Source organism: Epinephelus lanceolatus, chromosome 10 (assembly GCF_041903045.1).
Source record: "Epinephelus lanceolatus isolate andai-2023 chromosome 10, ASM4190304v1, whole genome shotgun sequence".
Classification (NCBI taxonomy): domain Eukaryota; kingdom Metazoa; phylum Chordata; class Actinopteri; order Perciformes; family Serranidae; genus Epinephelus; species Epinephelus lanceolatus.
Genome location: NC_135743.1, coordinates 14332639 through 14348609, shown reverse-complemented (window position 1 = coordinate 14348609; position 15971 = coordinate 14332639). Strand labels below are relative to the sequence as shown.

At 41.4% G+C, this 15971-nt stretch overlaps 2 protein-coding genes across 11 annotated transcripts in view; both read right to left on the bottom strand.

Moving 5' to 3' along the window:
- myh14 (myosin, heavy chain 14, non-muscle) overlaps positions 1-9218 on the bottom strand; it is a 40364-nt gene extending 31146 nt beyond the window's left edge. For 4 of the 6 annotated variants that reach the window (XM_078171590.1, XM_033641573.2, XM_078171589.1 and 1 more), the window contains exons 1-4: positions 8970-9215; positions 4589-4766; positions 1994-2200; positions 655-811 (exon numbers count right to left, since the gene is read on the bottom strand). In XM_078171590.1, coding sequence (XP_078027716.1) covers positions 655-811; positions 1994-2200; positions 4589-4753 — 529 coding nt within the window. In that variant the 5' untranslated portion in view covers positions 4754-4766; positions 8970-9215. Of the gene's footprint in view, positions 1-654; positions 812-1993; positions 2201-4588; positions 4767-8969 lie in introns of all 6 variants that reach the window. The other 2 variants (XM_078171592.1, XM_033641571.2) reach the window with 2 other exon arrangements.
- A 1854-nt stretch (positions 9219-11072) lies between these two features.
- Positions 11073-15971, bottom strand: part of kcnj14 (potassium inwardly rectifying channel subfamily J member 14) — a 46815-nt gene continuing 41916 nt past the window's right edge. For all 5 annotated transcript variants that reach the window (XM_078171594.1, XM_078171593.1, XM_078171596.1 and 2 more), the window contains 2 exons: positions 15259-15576; positions 11073-13940 (listed from right to left, as the gene is read on the bottom strand). In XM_078171594.1, coding sequence (XP_078027720.1) covers positions 13710-13940; positions 15259-15576 — 549 coding nt within the window. In that variant the 3' untranslated portion in view covers positions 11073-13709. The remainder of the gene's footprint in view (positions 13941-15258; positions 15577-15971) is intronic.

Here is a 15971-nt window from a genome sequence, read left to right as displayed (position 1 = left end):
CTGTAAGTCCATGGGTGGACATTGTTTCCAACATCACAGAGTATTATTTAAGATTCCTACATGTTCAGTCTGGAAGAATTCATACTGGTCCTACAGGTTCAAGCACTGTGGTGACACACCTACAACCTCCCCCGAGGGGGGGGTGGGAGGTGGCACATACAGACACAGGGCTGTCCTGTCGTGTTATCTCTGGAAGACACCCTGAGGCGGAGACAGTACTCAATCGGCCTTTAACTGCTTTTTAAATGATTGCTGGGAATTCTCTCTCATGAGCTAGACATGACAGGTAGGGCCTGAAAAAAATGTCTGTTACGCATCGCTGTCACGAGTATAATATGTGGTTACTATCATCACCACAACAAATACACAATATCACTGTTCGTTACAGGGAGTGCCACGCCTGGAAATCTCTGTTTCGAAAAATACTGTCTTGCCTATTTGTTTTCACTTTTAGGGCTTTTGATAACAGCCACGAGTCAAGAATACACCACACCTTCAAATAGCACTCACAGTGTGTGGCTCAGCGATCAAAGATCACAGACGGGATTCAGCACCACATTCCAGCCCAGCTGAGCTGATAGCAGATGTGTGGATTAGCTACAGTGTCAGAGTTATTCACAGGGGTCAGAGGTCATAGATAGTTGTGTTGAGTACCTTGTAGCATGCTGCGATAGGCAGCCTCTGATATGGCGTAAATGTGTGGGGGCATCTCGTGGCGTTTTTTGCCCCGGTACATCTCCACGATGGACTCTGTGTAGATGGGCAGGTTCTTGTAAGGGTTCACCACCACACAGAACAGCCCTGAATATGTCTGGATAAACACACAGAACAGAGACATTTACATTCATCCTCACAGTGCAGTCCATGCACAACTAGGATATCATTTCAGTCAGAATGAATCGGCATCATTTTGCTTATTGACCTTCTGTTTCTGACAGAACACTCTCTGCACATGCTCAGTCACTGAGGTGGTTTGTGCTCGATTCAAGGAGACTGTCAATAATTGTGGGTGGCTTGACTTCTGTTTGAGAACTGCAGGAGTGGCATATTTTTATTGAACTCTGGTTTCAGCAGAAAGTACAGCAGTAAAACAAAAGTGGTTTTAAATGCTAATGCAGCTTTGTCAATTACGTGATTCAATATATTATGCAGGTCAGCACCACTCTACCTAATTACATATTGTGACACAGGTAAACACGTTTCTGAACATTCAGGAAAATGTAAAATAACTGATTTCAGTCAAGCAAACAAACAGCCGTCCATTTCCAGGCTGCATACACACATAACACCAACCACATTAAAAACACACATGATCACAGCGAACAATGGTCTGTAATTAGCCACTCTAAAAATGTAGAAACAGACTCCTGCACTATGAATGTGCAGATTTTTGTAGGATTATAAATGTATTCATTCATAAAGAAACATTTTATCTCATGTAGATACAGCAGGTGATTACATCTCTACACAGTGTCCATCCACACCCTGACATTACTGTTCTCATAATGCATTCCAAGTCATGATGATGCATAAACCACAGCATCTTGTCATACTGTAACACACCTCTCAAAGCTATTCCAACAATCTATCTCTGTTCCTCTCATCATCATCCCCCATCATTCGTCCCATCAATAGGCAGCTCAACTATATTTAATCACCTATATATTATTCTACTTCACTATAAGCTCTCTGGGTACGTCAGTTATCATTTGCTCATGACTTCCATTCCTAAGTATCTGACTCATCTCTCTCCTTTGCTTTCTGGAGAAACTGGAGATGCCTCCCACTGCCAGCGTACACTCACATGCACAATTTTGTAAGCTGACTCCTCACCTCTCTAACCGCCTCATATCAGTTACACAGGAGATGCCAGAGGAGCCAACACATACATGTCCACAACAAGACTGAATATGCATGTAGGTGAACATGTGTATTGGTGTGAGATCTGTGTCCATGTTCACCTTCTCATGTGCTCATTGTTTTGTGCACTCACATAGATCAAGCCAGAGTAGTATCTCTCCCTCAGGTTGTGCAGCACCGAGGCTTCGTTGAGGCAGGTGAGGTCGGCCATGTCCTCCACTTTGCTGAAGCGCGGGGGGTTCATGCGCTGCACCTCCTCCCTGGACAGAGTCACCTTCCTCTGGCTGTCTGTCAGCTCAACCTCCACCTCATCGCCGCGCTCCTCTCGGATACTGGCCGACTGGGGGTAGAAGAGGAGAGCGATTTAACAAAGACAGTATGGGAGAGTTTCTGTTTATGTGAGAATCAATTAGAAGAGACTTTAAACATCTTAACTGTAGGCAGGTAAAACACAACAATGAGCATCATGTCGACGTCAAAATTTTATTATCAGGTGCCAAAGAGCCGTCCACACGTACAACCCCCAGTGTGTTGACTTATTTGTTTTTTCAGTTTACTTATCTTCTCTTAATAAGTAATGCATTTAAGAGTTTTCTTGTCATTATATCAATCCAAGAATAATCAATAAATAAAACTTAATCTCTTGATGAGGTTAATGAGAATTTAATAATTTCTTGCATTTAGAAGATGTTGTCTGCGGGTATAACTTTAACAATTTAGGACTCTTTTAAGACCTTTTTAATGTCACTTTAAATGAAATTTAAGACCAAACTTGTGATGGAAATACACACCAAAAGTAAACACACTAATGTCAATAAACGAGCAAAAAACTCCTTGTGTGATTCATTTTCCATAACTGCTTATCCTGTTGGGGGTCGCAGGGGTGCTGGATCCCATCCCAGCTGACACTGACAGAGGCGGGGTACACCCTGGGCAGGTCGCCAGGGCTGACACATAGAGACAGACAACCATTCATGCTCACATTCACAACTACGGACAATTTAGAGTCACCAATTAACCTGACTTCATACATATCTCTGAATTGTGGCAGGAAGCCAGTAAACCTGGAGAAACCCCCCCCCCTCTAAATGCATAGAGGGGCATGTGCACATACAGGTATTGTGTCAAAGTCTGTGTCCCTGTCAAATTGTGTCTACCTCATTAGAAAAATGATATTTCCCATAGCGCTAACACTGGAAATTCTCACGGTGATGTGACTAAAATACATGTAAGAAACATCAAATCTGAATTCAAGACAATGCTTTTAAGGCCTTTAATTGGTAAATGTATATTTAAAACATTTTAAGACTTTTTAAAGGACCAATGGCCACTCTATGTTTGGGAGCCTCAGATTCTCACAGAGGTCTTAAATCTTGGATGTTGCATCTCAATTTGATGCACCAGCAAGACAGAGCTTTCCTTACAGTTATTGCCTTTAATGATAATAACTGATTAAGAACAAAATAGATTTAAGCGGGAGGGAGTGTTACCAGTCTCAAGTGAGTTTCAAGATTCTGAAAATGTTAATTCATTCTGCACCAAAAAGAGCAGAAGCTAACAGCCACCTTAAAAGGTATAACATGAATTAAAAACGTTACATAGCGATCAAAAATCAGCATCAATTTATAGCCTACAATTTGTAGGTACTGGGCTATAACATTAAAAAAAACCACACATCTAGTCCTTTAACTCTACAGTAACGCAGCTGGCCTACATACAACATGAAGCAAACATTGAGAATGCATGTGTGAAAATGTTTGACAGAATCTGACACAGTGGGCTTCAGAGTATGAGTGGTCATTGTATTCGACAGTGGACAAGAATAGATGGTGACAGAGGAGAGAGAAACTCTCTTGTCATGCTGTCCGCCTTGTGTTTTGCTGAACAGGAAATGGTGAACTCTGGGTCTGACCAGGTCACAGGACTCTGCTCCGTTACACTTTATTCTCTCTGCTACTTGACATGCACGGCACACAAAATATGTCCCCATTTGTGTTTGCGTGTGCGTGGGTGCATATTAGTCACAGATTGAAATAATACATGCTCAGAATATGAAACTGGAAGAGAGGGTGCGTGTCCCTCTGTGTGTTGCTCTGCATGAGTGTGTATATTCGGTATGTGTGTGTGTGTTTGTCCTACAGTGCCATTCTCAGATCATGAGTGTAAAATGAAGTCAGTGTCTCTACAACGGCCTCTTTAACATTAGGAGGCTGAAGGAGAGTATTGTTCTATTCATAGAGCTCTCTGTGAAACCAGTCCAGCAGAGAGAGGGAGACGCAGAGATAGGACATCAAAATTCATATGTCACATCCAATGAAAACTTGTAATGTGCATTACACAAGTACCGAGGGAAAGTGGAACAAATTATTATTATGACAGGGGCCTTGTGATAGCCATTAGGCCTAAATGTGTTAGAGAGCATCACAAGGCATATCAAAGAATCTAATAGGACGAAGGAAAGCTTTGGAAATGGGGATAGAAACCTCATAAAATATGGTAACACTTACATACAAAGATGCATACACACCCTGTGCTGCTTTGCCTCGCCTGTTTGACACACCTTCTTTTGAAGGCACACACTTGGAGCTAATTATTTACAAGAGCATTAATGCTTAGACAGTGGGGAAACAGAAAAACCAAGCCCTAAAATTCAACTTGTTTAATTTCTTTATATTCAGTATGATTTTAATTAGATGTTCGTGCTTGTGGGAGCCAACAACAGCCTTACCTCGAAGCCATGCTTCTCTGACGGCACCCACACCAGCCTCTTAGCCGCCCAGTCGGCCTGGCTAGCGGCGGAGAACATCGAGTTGGCAGTGGGAGACCCCGGCGCCGCACCCGATGACAGAAAGCGGGTGACATCATTGACGCCGCCCCCTGTTGGCTTTGACATGGTTCTACTGGCACTGGGTGAGGAAAGAACAGGAGACAAAAAAAAAAAAAGATTAACAATAAAAAGTGTGTGGAAACTTTTTTTCTTCACACGACTACTGTCTTGTGGGAGGCTTATAAGTGGAGCGCTGAGGATGTGAAGGACTGTCGGACAGTGACACTGATGTGATTCTGTGTCAAGACACATGCATCCTCCATGTGCACCCACCACACATAAAAGGAAGAGCAGTAGTAGCTACGCACGCGAGTAGCGTGGCAGGCCACATCCAGCTGAGATTGGGTCAGGGATGGCCTAATTGAAAGACAGCAAATGAAGGAGAAGAAGGGAGGACGAATGACAGACAGAGAGCTCGTGGGTGGAGGGAAGGAGGGTGGAGGAAGAGCGAGATACATCAATCGACTGAGTAAACTGACATGACAGTGAGAGGGGGAGGCATGGCGAGGAAGAGCGAAGAAGGGTGGGACAGCAGTGAGGAGAGAGGATGGAAATGGACTGAATCTATTGTTAACTGAAAGAAAACGAAGCTTCCTTCTACTACGGGCCACTCAGAGGAGATAAAACTCCATTGAACCCCCCGCTGAGAGCTAGTAGACACAGTGGACCCAGCATCCTGTGAAAGACGAGGTGACAGTAGCTAGAAGTGGGTGCTACTCTGAAACATAAAGGCAACCTCCAGTCAGAGTGACTGTAGCGCTACAACAGGAGGTTTCTAGATTTGCTCTGACAACTGCGAAATAATGTTGAGCGGGGATTTCGTGAGAGAAGTTTTCTCAGTGGAGGAGAACATGTGACTCTATCACTTTCCATCTCGGCTAGTAGGAGTGTTTCAGATGGGCCAGTTGCTACCAAGACCAGGATGGCCCATAAAGACCATTAAATGTACAGTGCAAGATATGTTGGCGCTGAAACAACTAGTTGACCAACAGAAAATAAAATAGTAACTATTTTGTCAATCAATAATGATTTAAGTCTGGAAAAATGCAAAAGATTCAGTGGTTCAAGCTTCTCAAGCATGATTTTTTTTCCGGTTCAGTTCAAACGACTTTATAGGTCTCAAAAGGGCAATTCATTTGCAGCATTACCCTGCACATACAACATTCATAAACTCAAAAGACTCGCAGGTGAATCAGTTATACATCTGGGACAAGTCAACATCGGCTGCATAGATCGACACCAAGCCACAAAGAGCAAACAAAATAAATGAATAACTGAGATTAAAAATGTGCAACAGCCATTCTAAATGTCTATCTACACACATACATATAAATTGGACCAAAATAATTCACATAATTCACTGAAAATGGCTCCTGTTGGCATTTAGCAACCCAGTAACATAGGAGATGTAAGACTTTTTGGTTTTGAACTCATTGTCGAATAAAAGACAACATTTTTTAAGACACTGACGTGGTCTCTTGGGCATTTGTTGCTTTCTTCTGACTTTCAAAAGACCAAACAATTAATCGATAAAATAAATCAATTGTGTTTCTAGTTGCAGCTATATTGTATGTTAGCAAAAGGCCATTGATATTCATGCAGCTCACAGTCTAACTGACAGACTAATTACATAGCAACTACATTTAAAAAAGATGATTGATTCCAAAATCTGGCGTTTTCCTCTTGAAAACAGACAGACCGCAGTCTTGGATTATTTATATTACAGCCAATGACTCGTGCTACAGCATCTTGACATACTGGAAATACATTTGTTACGGATAGGTTCAAGTGAATCTATGGAAGCTGCTGACCTGAATTGCATGTGGCAGCCAAGACAGACATACCACTTAGGAATGAAACCCTGCAAGCAGTCCAACTTGAACTCTGCATTATGCAACAATTGCTGATGGATTAATTTGCCGTTTGACCTAATAAGGAATTAGCTAGCAAAGTGTTGATGGTAAAATAAAGTGTAACAGCTCATTCCTCCATGATGCCTAACTTTAAATGTGATAATGATCTGACATAAGGTCATCTTAAGTAAGTACACCACATGAGGCACGATTGATGTCGTCGTTGATCAGACAGGTAGGCTATTGTGCCGGCGTGTTAACTGTTAGGCGTCTCCATGCCTCCGCAGGTATGTCATCTGGCTTGATTTCTGCTATGCACCTCAGACTCAGTTCTTTCCGCTCTGTCTGTTCATGACTGAGCTCGGTCCTCAACCCTGCCTTATCCATACCTGTTACTCCAAAACGACACTGGGTGTGGACTAAACACGATGACAAAAGAGCTGCCACCACCCAGCCACTCAGTATGGGAAATATGTGATCCCTCAGTGGCATTAAACAGCTGTGTATCTCTTCTTAAAGGCCGGTGTTACTCGAAATTTTTTTATTGTCATTACTTTACGACTTCTCTACGCCACCTGTGGAACTCAGCCCCGAGCCCATTTGCTCCCACTGAAAGCATTTATCTTTAGAAACTGATCCCAAAAATGTGGTTTAGTGGCTATTGATTTACTACAACAGCAGGGCAACATAGTTTTTAGCAAACATCACTGAAACGGAAATAAATAGAATATTTGTTCAGGGCTATTTTCACACATTCATTTCATACTGTAGTGAGTAGTTTGCTCACCATGAGGAGGTATGTGGGTTAGACACATGTTGCCTTGTGCGTCGGTGTGGCTGACTGATGCGTTTTTAATTGTTTTGGGACAACAACTATATATCAGGCTCATCATCGTCATCATCAATTCATAGTTGGTTTTGATCTCTTTATAGATCATGTTAACAATAAGATAAATAAAGATAACACCAGCCATTTAGCCTTTAAATATGAATTTGCTTACAAGCTTTACAGAAATCTAGGGCTGCAACTAGATTATTGTCATTGTCAATTATTCTGATGATTATTTTCTCAATTCAATGATTAGTCTGGTCTAAAAAATGTTAGAAAATGGTCCTGTTTGCCCACCACCCAAAGATATTCAGTTTACTGATACTGAAGATGCTGGAATAAGAGATATTTTAAATATTTTTCCTTAAAGAAATCCCTCAAACCAACTGACAGATTATCAGATTTGATGGCGATTAATTTAACAGTTGACAACTAAATGATTAAAACTATTTCTATTGAGTTCACACTTCCAAGATGTCATTGTCATCATAAACCATGTATTATGACCAACTCTCTGTCCTTTAATCATCTCAGCCCCATTCCCACATCTGCTTTGTGGTGACAGAAGAAGACTTGCCAGCACTATAGCTGCAGTATAGGATGATGCTGGATCCCATCGATGCCAATGATTTCCCTAAAGCAAAGTCTTCCTACACACACACACACAGACCTCACAGGTTGTCGCAGTACAGCCTGGACTGACCAGCAAACTCGTCCTGCAGCAGCTGGAGTTGCCAAAACTGCTCTCCTCCATAGCAACACTAGGCAGCAGCCCACAGACAATACCTTAAGAGTCTGAACTGAGGTCATTCACTGCGGGAGGTCTTGTGATGTGTGTGCCTTTATCTGTGTCTATGTGTGTGCGTGTAATTAATGTGTGGGAGCCTGCGCGTGATTGTGCGTGTGTTAAACGGGTGGGGGAGCAGGAGACGCCTTTTTTCTTCAGCTTTGCATCGGTGATGATATTGTGTCATCTGCGCATTTCAGCGGACAGTGAGAAGTGGTGACATTATTAAGCCACTGGCTGTGGTGATAATTACACTGCTGCAGCAGAACAGTACAGTACAGTACAGTACAGCTGCGGCGTGACCCCTATAAATTACCTGCATTTTTTTTTTAGGTCTGTAGCTCCGGCACAGAAATTGACTGAGGCAACCACACCTTGAACATAAGACATGAACAATCACATGGGCCCCAGCCTCTAATTGACTGTGTGAACCGCCTGCATGTGGCTGACACATAACCAAGCCCCTTTCCACTGAGAATTACAGCTGGTATTCTTATTAAATGACACAAAGATCACTGTAGGCCGATGCCTTATAATTATATAGGTCGAAATCCCTTCTAATATGTCCATTAGGTAGACACAGTTTTCCTTGGCCAGACCTCAGGTCATCTCGATGTAAGCCTCTCTTCGAAGATAAAGATCAAAGCAGTATAAACGCCTCTCGTCCCACCAACGTTTCATTTTTAGCCGTTATGCCACCGCATTTAGACCAACCTAGCGAGGTTAGCCAGCTCCACTGAAATATGATACGTTCAGGATATTACACTGGCTATTTACGAGTTGGATTAGGGTAAAGGCAATTAAATCTCTCACCTTCAGGTTCCGCTCTGAGTCGTGGATAAGGCTGTGGTGCGAGGAGAACCGGGGTGAGGCTGTTTGTTGGGTATTTTCCTGCCTGATAGGTGTGTAGCCTACCGCATATGCGGCTTTTATCATTGCACCGCTCTCTCAGTGGAGCCGCACTCACACTTCTCGGTGAGAATAAAACAGAGCAGTGAGGGCAAGGCGACGGCTTCAGCCCGGGGCAGCTACTTCCTGTTAGAACACCAACCAGGTACGAGGAGACAGTTTTTAGACAAGCCTCAAAGAGGAGAAACTCCAATGAGAAACTACAACCGAGCTTTAAACCCGCCTCTTGAATACGACGAGAACTTTCCGCCCCAAAGCTGGCATGAAACGGGTGCGGCGACGAATGGTGTTGACAGTAGCGCAAGAATCTCCGCCATTAACCAATGCTAACTGACAAGAGGCGGAGCTAAGTGTGAGTGACGTGTGATGCAGCCAATCGGAGCGCTGCAGCAGGTGCCTGTGCGGCAGTCTCGCGCTAGAGAAGGGAGATTTGCGCGCCCTTTGTTTACCACTCAGCGGCGGCGAGTGTCCACAGACACAGATCTGGGATCGGATTTGTTTGAATTCCCAACCAAACACCACCGACGGCTTGCTTGGAATGATCTGACTCCAGGCGCGTGATTCAGATCATCCCAGAAAATCCGATAGAACCCGAGTACCCGAGGTACCAGGGTCCGGGGGCTGTCGGTCAATATTTACAGCAATGAAAAAACATCACAGGAGCCATAGCTGAATCTTTTACAGTCTATAGCCATATAGAAGTACATAAATGAATAATAAATTAATTAATTATTAAAAGAAGTGGACCTTGACTTCAATAGAACTTTATTTGAACATTTTATAGCCATTTTTTATTCTAATTTTTTATTTTTTTTAAAAATTAAATTAAACTTTATATTTAGTGGTATTTTAAATGTCTAATCTCAGTCTAAACTCTTTAATGTACATTAACAATATGTTGCACTTGTTTATTTCCACTTACCGGTATGTAAATATTGTGTCGTACATTGTAGCATTATACACATATTTTTATTTTTAAAACTTGCACACTAGTTGCATAAGGCACACATTTTTATATTTTTTTTTACACACTTTACATGCATAGCACATTAGACATTTTATATTTTTAAATATTTTACATACTCATGTTAACATAGTGGCATAATGCAAATATTTCATTTTTCATATTTATACTTATTAATTTTACCTCTATAATTCTCTACACTTCACATCATAACTGTAACGTTTCACAATTTCTCCCCTGGGATCACGTATCACTGAAATATGATACACATATTTTATATTTTATTCTATGTACCACATATATTATATTTCTAAATATTTTACATATTAGTGTTAACATAGTAGCATAATGAACATATTTTATTTTTGTATGTCACTGGTAGTTATTTTCAAATAGGCCTTCTCATATTCCTAGAGGAATTATATGTGTCTATGGCCATCTGCACTTTAATGGCAGGCTATATATCCTGTTTTTTTCATACCATATAAATTATAAAGATTATTGTCATTATTATTCCAACAAGAGGCCATTTTATTCTTCCAATTATCAGCAGTGATAGTTTTGCCAAATCTCACAGGTCATTTCTGACAACACAATAAAAAGAAATCCAAACTTAAACTGTAAAAGTTGTATAATTCTGTCAATACAAGATATTTAGTTTTATTAACATCACAGTTTCCACATTCTTCCACTTTTTCCTGTTAAAAAAAATAAATAGTTTGCTTAAGGTCTAGGTTCCTTGAAAATATCAAGTTATGGACATTGCACAGGAAAAACAAAAGTTCTGTGACAAAACAGGGTTTGATCATTTGATGTGTATCTATAAACATTAATCTCTATGAGGACATTACAAGCACAATCTGCATCCCCTTATCTTTTGCATTTTGTTAAAAATCTAATCATAGCAGTTTAATGTAAATGCAGCTGAGACTGTGAGAGCAGTGATAAACAACACTTGCCATCTGTGACATTTTTAAAATGGGCAGTAGGCTTGTCTCCTGAGCTACAGGGAGAATAAAGAAAGAAGCAACCAATAATTACAATTCCATTCCAGTGTTTTATTTGCTCTACAACACAGTTCAGCTTCATTTGGAGCTGCTCTGTGCCTGAGGCAGCTCTTAAATTACATTTCAGTGTTGGAGCAGAGAAGTTTCCCTATCTCTTTAGAAAAATAACCTTGGAAAGGTAGTACAGCTTTTATTGTTTTCATCTCACTCATTTATTAAAAATGTATGACAGTATACTATGTATTTTACACAATGTGTATTATAAATACCTACAATTAAAAATGTGTGTACTGTGAGAAGTGATTCCTAAGCAGCCAGTGAAATGACCAAATAATGTGTCTATTTCTTTCTGGGGTTTTTAAAAAGCGCCTTCATAGTTAAAGTGATGGTGCAGTAAGTTCAAGTTACAAGTGGAGGCAGGGTGAAAGACATGACCCACCACGCAGCCTATAAATAGAACATGGCAGTCACAAAGGAGAAGTGCAAAGGAGGACACAAACATTAAACAGCAGGAACACTAATTGTAACAGATAATATGTTATCAATACCTTACCTCACCTCGAGGTAACTATAAAAAAAATCTTTCAAAAACTGAATTGAAACACTGCGACTGATGGATTGAGGTTAAACATGTGCTGATCCAGCAACACTACTGTGCTGTTGTAGAGCTTAATTAGTGATATCAATCTTCATATACTACTTTAGTGCAAAGTACAAAGAAAAGGTTCCCAGGATGTGCGTTGGACGGGCTGATTATTGGTCAACACTTAATATCATGTTGCATTCCTGACACTGCGTTACCTTTACCAACACTTTCTGTAGTGAAACACTTAAACACTCAGGTGGCATAATTTACTGTAAATCACTACAGGGTCTTAAATTAACAATCCAAGTGCTCTGTAATATAATTACAAAGTGCAACTACAACATGGTCTATAACACAATACAGCTAAATGCCTCTTTACGTTATCAGTGCATGGTCATATTGAGACGACGCAGTTACCGAGCAGATTCACAGCTTAGACATTTTTGCCTACTTAGAACATCCTGCAAATGTTAAAGTGAAAAAACACTCTTGCATAAGCAGCAGTATGCAAATACACACGATAAAAATAAGCTTTAAGCACATTTCAAACATGAAATTAACTGCTGCAGATGAAGGGCCAAAATCTCTGGTTTGTTATGAAGGCACCACTCACCACACTGTTCTCACAATCTGCGAGAAAAACCAACTGTAACACATCAGAATTAAAGTAGGGTGTCACATGATTTTATGGGCACAAAAATACTGACTTATTGACTATGAATGTGGTGTAGTTTCCAGTCCAATCCACATCCACTTGTGCAGATGTCAGTCAAATGGTTTATTCTCAAAGGTGGAGAGACGGCAAGCCATCATCACCATCGTCACAACACCTCTTCCACTGAGTTATGTTGTAGTGATGTTGGAGGTCACTTGAGGCCTCCTGTGTATTTACAGAGTCAATGAGAGCAACCCCTTTAAACTTGGATTCAGTCCAAACCATCAGAGGGTCTTCCAAGTGCCAAGACACTTAAAAGATTATAATGCCATAGCTTGGTCGCTAAGTACTACGATCCAAACTTAACAGAACAAAACAATACAGTGTGGTTGATTTTAGGACATGAGAGGATGTTGTGGATAGCAGTGCAACTAGTACGGACACAGCCATCGTCTGTCATTTTGTACCACTGCAGTAGTCTGACTTACACTACAATGCTTCCTCAGACCACATGCCATTCGACTCAACACAAAATCTAAGATTAAATGAAGCAAATGTTACAATCAGTCAACATTTTTTTTGCATGACACATAGAAAAATATAGCCAAAAAACAAACAACATAGAGTACATAACATGGAAAAGAAACTGCTCAAAACTGCTGCTAGTTTTCAGCCGTTTCTCCATGTTACCGTTGCTCTGCCTTGGCTCTACAAGTAGCCTAGCCTAAAACCCAACTACATTCTCAACAGTGCACTATCCATACTTACCATACCAAAATAAAACAGTAAAATGATAAGTCAGCATAGTGGAATACATTCCTGAGTTGTACCTCAGAAGATACACTTCCATTCACTTCATACAGAAGCCACCTCAAAAAGAGGTCAAAGATGTCCACAGGTAATAAAACTGGAGGTGCAGTTGCATGGTAGAACCACCATGGGGTGTTGTTGCATGTTCTGCCACTCAGGCATTGGAGCCAGATGGGCGTGTTGTGGTAGTGACGGGCCAGATGTGAGACTTAGCAGACAAGTTTTCAAAGATCCTGAAAGATTGCCAGGACCAATCAGACAACTAAGCCAGTGTAGTAACTCTTCTCTCCATAACCTCCCACTGTCTTTCAATCTGTTCATTTCCTTTCCCTGTGCAGTCTACAGTAATCTGTGAAGTGCTACTTATCTAAATCTTTAAAACTTGTAAAAGTTCTAATGGATCTCTTCACTTGCTATTCTGTCCTTTCTGTTCTGTCCAGTCATTGTTAACAGTGTTCCTTCCTGTCCTCTATTCTGGCACTGGTGCTATGTATCTTTAATCCTGTCTCTCTTGGTCTGCCCATTCCTACCTGGTCTAACCCTCTCTTTGTGCCTATTCTTCCTCTAAACCTCTGGGTCAAGCTCTTGTCTTTTTTCCCTTAAGGCTTTCTATCCCACAGGTTCAGTTGTAGTGGAGATGTTCTGCCAGGGATTGCCTTCGGGTCACTGGAGAGGGACACTCAGGGTCTTGGTCAGGCTCATCATCAGGAGAGACGAGCTGCAGAGCAACTTCGTTCTCATAGCAGAATGATGAGCGTGAGCTTTGAATGTACTTCTGCTCGGCCAGCTCTTTAGCACTGCATGAAGGTGTCGTCGGGATTTTGTATGTTCGATGGAAGAACGAGTAGTCCACCTGGAAGAAAAGGCGGAAAAAAATAATTTTTCACATATTATTGTAAGGTAGCAAGAAAAGATTCTGTAGCCACTCTGTGGGTCTGTGAAGCTGTATGTGGGTGTATAGGTGGGCCTTGAGATAAATGCTAACATACTGATGTGTAGCAGGTTAATATTTACCATGCTCTAATATTTACCTGTAGTGTGTTAGCATGCTAATATTTAGCCCTTAGCACAAAGTAAGGTAAGGTAAGGTAAACTTTATTGTCCCCTAAGGAAAATTCATCTTGGGAACAGTGCTACATTTCATTGCTTCACAGGACAAGATAAAAACATCATCACAGGGACAGTTATATCACATCACATCAGCTAAGGCTGATAAGAATATAATTTTACAGTTTTTGTGTTTGGTCATACCAAATATCTGAAAATTTTGCCAATCTATCTGATGGTTGAGATATTTCAATTTGGACCAAAGTGGTGGTGGACCAACTGACCAACATTAACATCTCTGGAGTAGGGATGCCAGTTTTCAGTTAATTTTGCTTTTGATACCCTGGCACCCATATGCTGGAAACCGAAAGAAAAGAAGCCAAAAGAAAGAAAAGAAAAAGGGAAAAAAAAGCAAAATGATGTGAATGACGTTTTGGCGTAGTGCTAGCTGCTCACTGTCCGGTCTCCACTGGTTAAGTAATGTTAACCTTTCCCACTCTGCACTGCATACAACCCGGCTCAGGTGGGAGCTAGCTAGTGGCGCTGCTCATTCAGCAATGCACTGAAACATGGTGGCGACCCTCTGGTCTCCCCCCAGGTAGCCCCAGTGAGTAAGCAGCTTCATTTTGAGCTGCAAAACCCCTTTAGCATTGTTAACTACATTTGCACCAATAGTGCTGACACTGCTAACGGGGTTAACAGAGCTAACAGTGATAGTTAACAATGCTAAAGGGGGTTTACAGCTCAAAACTGACCTGCTTATTCACCAGGTCAACCTGAGGGGACACAGGAGGGTAGGTGCAATGTCTCCACAGCAATGCTGTTGGGTCTGGACAGTTTACCAGCAGTAATTGCTAAATGAGTGTCCCTGCTAGCTAGCTCCCACCAGACTCAGCTGGTGCGCAGTGCATTTAACCTATGAGTTTCACAATTAACCTACAGAACTACATGCATGACCAGTCAAAGACATCCCTGCTCTGGAGACACGCCGTTACTGTGGCTAATAAACACTTAATATATGCACCCCTCCAACTTAAAGCAAAGTAACAGATACCACTTCAGACAAAGCATTAAGGGATGGGTCCATATGTTTCCTATATATCTCTTCATCCTTCCTTTCTGACCTGGTAGCAGTCTTTCCTCTCGAAGAGCACTGGTTCGAAGCGGTGTCCCCAGAGGATCTCAGAAGCCAGATAGGAGCTACGGCACTGTGTGGTCATGGCTGTGGCCTCCACCATGCCCTCGAGTATGACCACTACCTCCAATTCAGAGTCATTCTCCAGGGTCTTTTGGTCGATCTCAAAGAAGGGTGACTCGTCGTTGATCTCATGGACAATTGTCACTGGCGAGACCAAGAAGATGCGGTCCGTGCCAGTGTCAAATCCCACGTTGATGTCCATGTTGTCCAGCGGGAGGAACTCCCCCTCTTCGGTTACCCTTGGCTAAGGTTGGGAATGGAGAGCAAAATAAAGCCACTATTTGATACATGAAACTTTCCACATTAGATGTTGTGATGTTGCAAAATTGATTTTCACTTGGGAAAATATCAAATGGAGACTAGAACGATTTCCAATATGAAACAAACATCAGGCATAGGCAGGCTTGACATGATCAAGTAAAGTAAAATCAAAATGAAATTCTGGCTGTAAAATGCAACACAGTGGTATCAAGAAAGGGCATTCATCTACACCTTGAATACTGTAAATGAAAAAATTTAAATACACTTGACACCTTTTCCTAAGGTAATCTTTAAAATTACATTTCTCACCCTGACCCAAAAGCTTAGTGTTTGGTTATTATATTCGTATGAATCTGACTATGCAAGTTTTTAGTCACA